At 37.3% G+C, this 8,163-nt stretch overlaps 2 protein-coding genes across 5 annotated transcripts; both read right to left on the minus strand.

Annotated features, from left to right (window-relative positions):
* Window positions 1-211: 211 nt before the first annotated feature.
* Window positions 212-1,463, minus strand: LOC104823017 (myb-related protein 330). 4 transcript variants are annotated; one of them, XM_010554426.2, is made up of 4 exons: window positions 1,180-1,463; window positions 975-1,104; window positions 600-645; window positions 212-491 (listed from the first exon to the last, which is right to left on the minus strand). In XM_010554426.2, the coding sequence occupies exons 1-4, from the start codon at window positions 1,292-1,294 to the stop codon at window positions 339-341; spliced, it is 444 nt and encodes a 147-aa protein (XP_010552728.1). In that variant the 5' UTR covers window positions 1,295-1,463; the 3' UTR covers window positions 212-338. The 4 variants fall into 4 exon arrangements, with proteins under 4 accessions (XP_010552728.1, XP_010552727.1, XP_010552726.1 ...); XM_010554425.2 differs by having other exon boundaries at window positions 212-645; window positions 975-1,098; window positions 1,180-1,451; XM_010554424.2 differs by having other exon boundaries at window positions 212-645; window positions 975-1,101; window positions 1,180-1,450.
* A 1,418-nt stretch (window positions 1,464-2,881) lies between these two features.
* LOC104823018 (multicopper oxidase LPR1) lies at window positions 2,882-6,404 on the minus strand. The gene is made up of 4 exons (XM_010554427.2): window positions 6,091-6,404; window positions 3,760-4,884; window positions 3,342-3,671; window positions 2,882-3,230 (listed from the first exon to the last, which is right to left on the minus strand). The coding sequence occupies exons 1-4, from the start codon at window positions 6,301-6,303 to the stop codon at window positions 3,177-3,179; spliced, it is 1,722 nt and encodes a 573-aa protein (XP_010552729.1). The 5' UTR covers window positions 6,304-6,404; the 3' UTR covers window positions 2,882-3,176.
* Between the last annotated feature and the right edge of the window lie 1,759 nt (window positions 6,405-8,163).

The raw sequence follows: 8,163 nt of genomic DNA on the forward strand, positions 1-8,163 counted from the left end.
GACGACTTCGGAAGAAAGACAGCGGTAGAGAGCGACGGCGGCAGTAACCCGTGAGAGAGAAAGAAATATTTTTAGGGTTTCCAGTGCTCTGATACCATGATAGATTATGCACTTAATGATTCTCATTAATAATAACAAGCGTATTTATACAAGTGTATTAGGGTTAGTTATAATAATCAATATTTACATATCTTATAACTCTATACATATAACAGTCATAAAAAAAAGAGTTTAGATCAGGAGAAAGAGATCTATTATATATGCATAATTAAGGAACGCATCCTAACTATGCGTGTGTTAAGCCCTTTATGGGAAAAGAGGAAACGTTTGAAGAGGAGTTAGGAGACGTTGATGATACGCTCAAGAAGGCTGGCTGTGGGTGGCATGGGATCGACAGGCACTATTCCATGATCGCTGGGACCAGTTGAGTGGGAAGCTGAAGATTCATCATCGGCCTTATAAGCTATATCTGCCATGGCGTTGTTATGCGGCTCACGTCCACAGAAGCAGTGGTTATGATGGTTCAGCCGGTGGTTGCTAGGGTCCATCCCCATATTCATCAACTTTCTTTTCAAGTGTGAGTTCCAATGGTTCCTTACTTGGTCGTCCGAGCGTCCCGGTAGCCTTCCCGCTATCAATGACCATCTATATAGTATTTTGATGCTTCCAAATTAAACTTGTCATAAACAAACAAGGGGCGATATAATTTATCTAAGCTATATCTTAATGGATAGGGGAAAAAACGCGTGAACAATGACAAACGCTGGAAAATAGCTGCAGTTGATCAATCCTGCCGGTGGCCAACACTAGCATAATATATACCCATAAGCTGTCAATCAGGGCCATATATACAATGTCCGAAAATACAAAAATAACCTATATATATATATATATATATATGCAACTGTGACATTGTTTAATTCCAATGCATACCGTTCTCTATATATAAGGATTAATAAAGGTGAAAAGTTAACCTATTGCCAAGAAGAGCATGAAGCTTGATGATGAGATCATCCTCGTCTCCTGAAAAGCCTCCTGTTTTAAGCTCCGGCCTTGCGTGGTTTATCCTTCTCGCCCTGCAGCTCTTACCACAACGTACTCCTCCTCCCAATTTGCAGAAGTTAGAGCAATTTGTAAAGCTATAATTAACAAAAGAAGATCAATGGGTGGAAAAGTTACCAAGAGGCAGGCGGCCTCTGCGATATCTAAAGGTGTGAATGAGCTTTCGGTTTACTTGCTCCGACATTATCAACGCTCCTCTCTTCATGTCTTCTTGGGTTGTGAGGGAGCGCATGGGGATGGGATTCGATATTATATATAGCCGTGGAGGGACGGTGGTTGACTTTGACCGGTGGATTCAAGACTCGTGCGATGGAAGCCATACCCTCCGAGAAATATTCTCCCAAGAAGAACAACATTAACAACCACTTTTGCTGCTATACACTCCGATAAATATTGCCATGTCTTTTTCATAGATCATGAAATCCATAAATGTTGGAAGAGCTTTAATGAATAATCGGTAATTAATAATTTAATAGAATATATACGATCTCAGTGCTGCATTTTATTTCACATACAATCTTTCAATGGCAGCAATCCAAATGTTGTAACCAAAACGACCAGAAAGATGACGCTGGTGTGAGAGTAAAAATACTTTGATCAAGCGTAACTAGGGGAGGAGGAGACGTTTCGGTTACTATGATATTTTACATTTGATGCATGATAAAAAAATATTCATGATTTCCAATTTACCCTTAATTAAATAACTAGGGGTGTATAGAATAATTCGGCGGCAGTAAAAAAATGGATCCAGTACGATGAAAAAGTAGTAAACAGAAGAGGAAAAAGACATTTTTGCCATGCATCGAATGTAAAATATTATATTAACCAAATGTATCCTTTTCGCCTCTCATCCGTCTAAAAAAATGATTACAAGTAAATCTATTTTGTAATATCAATTTTTGAATTGTATATATTTTAATTTTCTAATTTAATTACATATAATTTAATAAACAATTAAAATAAAAAAAATTGGTAAAATAAAACTGAAAATATATAAATTCATACATCTAATTTATTATATCAAATTTCACATCAAAAATTAAAATTTATAATTGAAATAAAAATATTATTATTAATAACATTAAATAATAATAAAAATAGATGACAATTTTTTTCATGACGAAAGAAAAAAATAGGATTAAATATTCAATACCGAATACAATGAGAATAAGATTAATATTTAGATTCTGAATGTTTTTTTATAAATAGTTAATTTTATAGACAAAATATAATGTGTCACCAAAAGGATATTGGAACAAAAGAAATTTGGACAAAAGATTCTGAATGTTAAATATAAGAAGAGAAACTGATTTTAAAAAAATGAGTTAAAAAGTTTGCGATAGAGTTTTTTTTTTAGTTTTACTTTGAAATTATATAAAAGTTTTAAATATTAAAATAACAATAAATTGAATTTAATGTTAACAAAAAAGAGGGGAGTTATCACGTGGTGCTTCATTTTGACCGACGGTTGGGTTTGACGATTGCATTTCACGCGCCAACACAACCCACTTTTTTCTCTATCCATTCTAATCCGCTCCACGCCATGGAACAGAATGTATCCCACGAGATTATTATGTGCACCCTACATTTGATCCAATACGCCTATCCCTTGACCATGTATTTGTAAGATCTCTTTGATGTTTTAAATTATCCCATCACATGTAACTATTGGTTATAAAGATTTGAGATGGATTCAAATCCAAACGTGAAAGATATATTCATCTAGACTTTTTCGGTTTTCTGGAAGATGTAGTCGGACCAAAAGTCCGGTAAACTTCCGAATTATAAAAAAAAAAATTTGAGAGTAGTCATACCGGACTTGATGTTATCATAATATATTTATATTTAATATATAAAAAAAACACACGGCGAATCTTCAGATAACCCAAAGTCCAATGTAACCCTTACAAAATGCGTCCATTTTTTTTTTAACAAGGCTTGTCGTTTCCCTTCGCCTTCCCGCATTCCAGACAGAAAATGTTTACTGCATGTTTTATTCGTCTGACAAAATAAACCTTCACCGATTAATGCAAATCTTGACATTATAATTTATAACAGAAAGTTACAACTATCACGTGTATAATGATAGTTCACATATACATTCCAGGCAACCATCACTCGACGAGCTTAAGAGGCCTCATCATCACATTGTCCTCGTGGTCCAATATCTGCAGTGACGAAATGGATTTTCCCTCGTTAGTTTAGAGTCCGTAAAGCCATCACGTCATTATTAATCGAGAGAATATGAAAAACAAGAGGAGGTGAAGAAATGAACAGACGTGGCAGTGGTAGACATAGCCAGGCTCCACGGTGGGATCGAAAGGGTAAGAGGCATTGGAGTGGATGTACGAGAATCTGAGGAGGATAGAGGTGACATGCCCGGGCATAATCTTGAACACGTTTTTCCAACCACGCTCGTGCGCCGCCACCTCTGTCTTTTCCCCACGTGCGTATCTGCTGACGTGGCACTTGATAGCATCATTGCGCTTCGTCATGCACGCCTTGAACGCCTCTGCATCCACCAGCGCCCTCTGCTCCAACACTTTGAAAAGTCCCAGATGAATGTGCAGCGGATGATTATCCTCCGTCAGATTTATCACGTTCCACACCTTCTCCACCGATTCCGCATCGGATTTCAGATTTGGATGTCATTGAATTTATTGTAATAAATACCAAAAAGAAAAAAAAAAAAAGTACCTCAGACGTGCCAGCCTTGGGGGTTTCGGTGGCGGGGGCGTCGTAGGGCAAGCCGTTGACATAGAGATGGGTGGGTTCGTTAGTGTCGCTCACGTACTCGTACATGGTGATGTAACGCGTGAGGGCCGCACTTGACACGTCAGCCAGCGGGTACTCGATCAGCTTCTCCGGAATAGTCCACGTGTCAACCTCTGCTTCCCCCTTTATTATGAACTTCATCACCTTGCTGTTCTCTTCGTTCACCGCATCCCCCGCCGGGTACGGATACGGTGCATCGTTGGCGAGGATTGCCGTCGTGGATGCTGACCTTGCAAAGTCAACCACCACGTCCGCTATCTCCGACGGCGCCAGCAGAAGCCACTTTGTGGCCACTGGTTTTGCAAGGTAAGCAGAGTCCGACCCCACGACCGTGAAATCCAGGCCATTGGATAAGAACAATCTGAAGAACCTAGCGTTGCTGGCGTTAATGATACGGAATCTGTACTTACGCCGTCGAACAGTCAAACGGGGCCAGGCTTTGCCGTTGACTATGATGGCATCGCCGAAGTACTCAGGTTGCCACTGCGGGTGTATGGAGGGGTTGTTTCCGGTGGCGTTCATGTATATGGAACCGTCCGTACGGAAACTACGGTCGAAGACCGCCAAGAGGCGGTCAAACTCGTGACCGGTGGGGAGACGGAGAGGGCCCTCGAGGGCGTGGTGACGGAGAACGTAGGCACCAAACAAGCCGGCGACGAGGTTGACTCTGGTCAACCCTATGGTATGGTCGTGGTACCACATGGTACCAGGCTGTTGCTTGTTCTCGTAGTGAGCCGTCGCTTGGGTCCAAGTGGGCCCCGTTTCTCTGAAACCGGCGGTGAACCAGGCGGCTGAGTTGCCGTCGCTGGGGGGTTCGTGGATGCCACCGTGGAGGTGGACCACCGTCGGCACTCCCCCGTGCTTGGGGATTGCTGGGGAGATGGTGGGGTCCCACGGGAGGATGTGCGATGAAGGGAGGTGATTTTCCCACGTGACGTACGTGTCTACGCCGTAGACGGCTTCGATCGTGGGACCTGGTACCGTCGCCCTGCTCCTCGATGTACCGAATGCGAACACCGGCGTCGGTGGCAAGTCTCTGTGGAATTTCTGTGGTCAAACTTCATCAGTAACCCTTAACTTTTCAATAATTGTAACTTTAGTGTATTGATTCGGAAATTATTGCATATTGCGTATTGGTGGGTGTCTACTTCACTTTTGCATTGAAAAGGAAGAAAACTTTAAGCACCTAAATAGGCCAGTACCCTTTTTGTTTGGCTGTCTTTTAAAAAATATATAAATCCTCCTATGGGATTAATCATTTATGATGGACATAATGTCAAAATAATTATTGCTTGTGTTTTTTTTTCGTAACGGTTGGCCCAGGTGTGAATTATTGGTTGTGTTTTTTAATTATTTTCTGTAAATAAGTAAACAGTAGAAAAAATGGGATTTTCTGGGTTGGAGATCTAGATATCTAAAAAGCGATGTTAGAAAACTTAGATATATTTTTTTTGGGTATAAACTTAGATATATTTGTAAATTCATTTAACAACATGGGGGGTTTACAAAATCGACTAATACGATGCGTTTTGGGAGAAATATTTAAGTCGGGTAAGAGAGAGCACGAGGAAAAACATTGGTCGGAGAATAATTGAAGGGGAAAATCCCAAAATAATATCTGAAATTTTTAATTTTAATAAAATAAAATTTAAACTTTGTTTTTTATCAAATAAAATCTCAATTTTATTTTACAGATAAAAATAAAACTGAATTTTATAATCTTTATAATTTTTAACCCTATTGTTGATGTAACGTTTCGATATCGTGACATGTGGACGATGATGTGTTAAATACGGTCAAAGTATTGACTTGTCACGTAAGATGTCGGAATGATATCAACAATAGGGTTAAAAATGATAAATATTATAAAGTTCAGGTTTATTTTTGACTGAAAAATGAAGTTGAGATTTTATTTGATAAAAAAGAAAGTTTAGGTTTTATTTTGTTATAATTGAAAATTTGAGGTATTATTTTGGAATATTCCATAATTCAAAGGAAGGGGGGAAAAGGCTGATTGGCTGTAAGTAATAACTAACAAGTGACGGAGAGAGTAAGACAAGAGCGAGTGAAGAGATATGCATAGGAGTAAACGAGATTAAGATAAATCGTATTCTCAGCGGAATCTGAGAAGAGTCTTAACATAGCCAAATGAAATTGGGGGAACCAAATCAGAAAACGAACAGGTAGAGATATTTGCATGAAGCAGAAGCTGAGCGATGGATTGAAGTCGAGAGAGAGAGAGAGAGGAAGTACCCATTTCTTGAGGAACATGCCGATGCGAAGAGAGGTGGGCTTGGGAGCACCATCGGCCACACGGAAGCCTGGGAGAGACGGCAGTCTCGGAAGTTCGTCGACAAACATTGGGAGCTTGGCCACGTCCAACAGGTCTTCTCCAGCGGCTGATGATACACTCATCATCATCATGGTCACCGTCACCATCATCATCATCACTCTCCAGCCTTCCATTTCGTATGCCTTTACTCTCTCTTGTTGGATTTTGCAGTCTATGGTTCACAGTTGAAGCCTCAGATTCCTTTTATATTACATTAAGGGTCTCTCTCTCTCTCTCTCTTCGTTCTTCTTATTCCCCCTTTTGAAAAGTAAAGGCCCCGGAAACATCCAAAAATCACCCTTTTTTATTAGGAAAATAAATTTAATTACATGTGGTTTAGTCCAGAATTTACTTCCAGGTTACTTCGGCTAGTACCGAAAAGTATTTTTCGAATGATATGTGTTTCTCGTTAAACCAAAATATCGCGTGTGTGTATATATATATAAATTTAAATCTTATTAGAAAATTATCAAACTAAATGATATATATATATATCCATACTATATATTATATAAAATCAATCAAAGATATTGTGTATATCTCTACGCGTGGATCGAGAACGTCCGAACGAAGAAAAGGGATTCAAACGCGTGGCTAGCATATCCGCTACCTATCTCGATGTCCTTATGCGCGAAACCGTCATTTGTCCTACATTAAAACCCATTATGAATAAAATGACAAACCTCAACAAGTTTTTGTAGGCTCTGAAAAAGTTTGGACGAGTAAACTCTGATCAATAATTTCTATCCATTTAATTTTTTTTAGTAAACTCTCACAATGAATTCTACTAACTAAACACAAACCAGTATAATCATTTACCAAAGGTTAGAAGATCTTTTCAATAGATCTCCTCTCACACAATAGGTTTCCTGTGATTTTATCCTTTCTAATTTGATTCAATTCTTTCTATATTCAAGAAATTTATTTTTTTCATTTTTGAATTGATTCTGATAAAAATAAAAATTGAATGATTTATTGCATGATGTGAAAATCCCGACTATGACCTCGGTTGATTACTGTTTGGGCTTTCAACTAGCGATGTCAAAATGACCGGACCATGCCTGACACAAGGCAGAATATTTACAAGACGGCCCGGTCCGCTCCGAAACATGAGCGGACCTAAAATATTCGGCTCGGAATCCGACTCTATGGGTTTTTTTCCGGTTTGAACCGAGTATTGTACTTGAAATTAAAAAAAATACGAAAAAACTATAATCAAATTAAGATTATTAAAATACAAAAATTTAGTATCTTTCGTGACTAAAAATGGATAAAATGTTATATATTTTGATTTAATATAAATTAAATTTGAATTTTTTAATTTTATATGATAAGAAATTATTTTAAATATTAAAATATTATCTTTTTCAATTGAAATAATTATTTGAAACTAATGATATTGTATTTTTGACTATATTAACTATGAAAATATTACATCTTAAATTATTTAGTATTAAACAAATTTTTAGTTTTTTATAATTCTTTATATTATATACGAAGAATCGTATATAAATACCTGAAATTTTAAAAAATTATCAAATAAATATCTAAAATATAAAATTCCCAAATAAATAGTTGAACTTTTCAAAACGTCCACATAAATACACAACCTTTTAAAAATTTACCAAATAAAACCAAAATCCATTAACGAGCTTGTGGTCCTCCTGGGAAAATTTGGATGAATCCGTCAAGTCGATGTTAAATTTATAAGGGAATCCGTCGATAATTGACCATTAACGAATATTATTTCATTTGGCCAATTTCTTAAAATTTGGGTATTTATGTAGAAGTTTTGAAAGTTCAGATATTTATATAAAAATTTTATAGTACAAGTATTTATTTGGAAATTTTGTAAAAGTAGAGATATTTATATGTCGATTTTCCTATTATATAATATTCTTTATATATATATATATATTTTATCTGTCTATATATATATATATAATTAAATGTGTGTCAATTTAGACTCGAGGCCCTCCTGGCCCAAACCGAAC

The sequence above is a fragment of the Tarenaya hassleriana genome, unplaced genomic scaffold, assembly GCF_000463585.1.
Source record: "Tarenaya hassleriana unplaced genomic scaffold, ASM46358v1 Cleome39, whole genome shotgun sequence".
Taxonomy (NCBI): domain Eukaryota; kingdom Viridiplantae; phylum Streptophyta; class Magnoliopsida; order Brassicales; family Cleomaceae; genus Tarenaya; species Tarenaya hassleriana.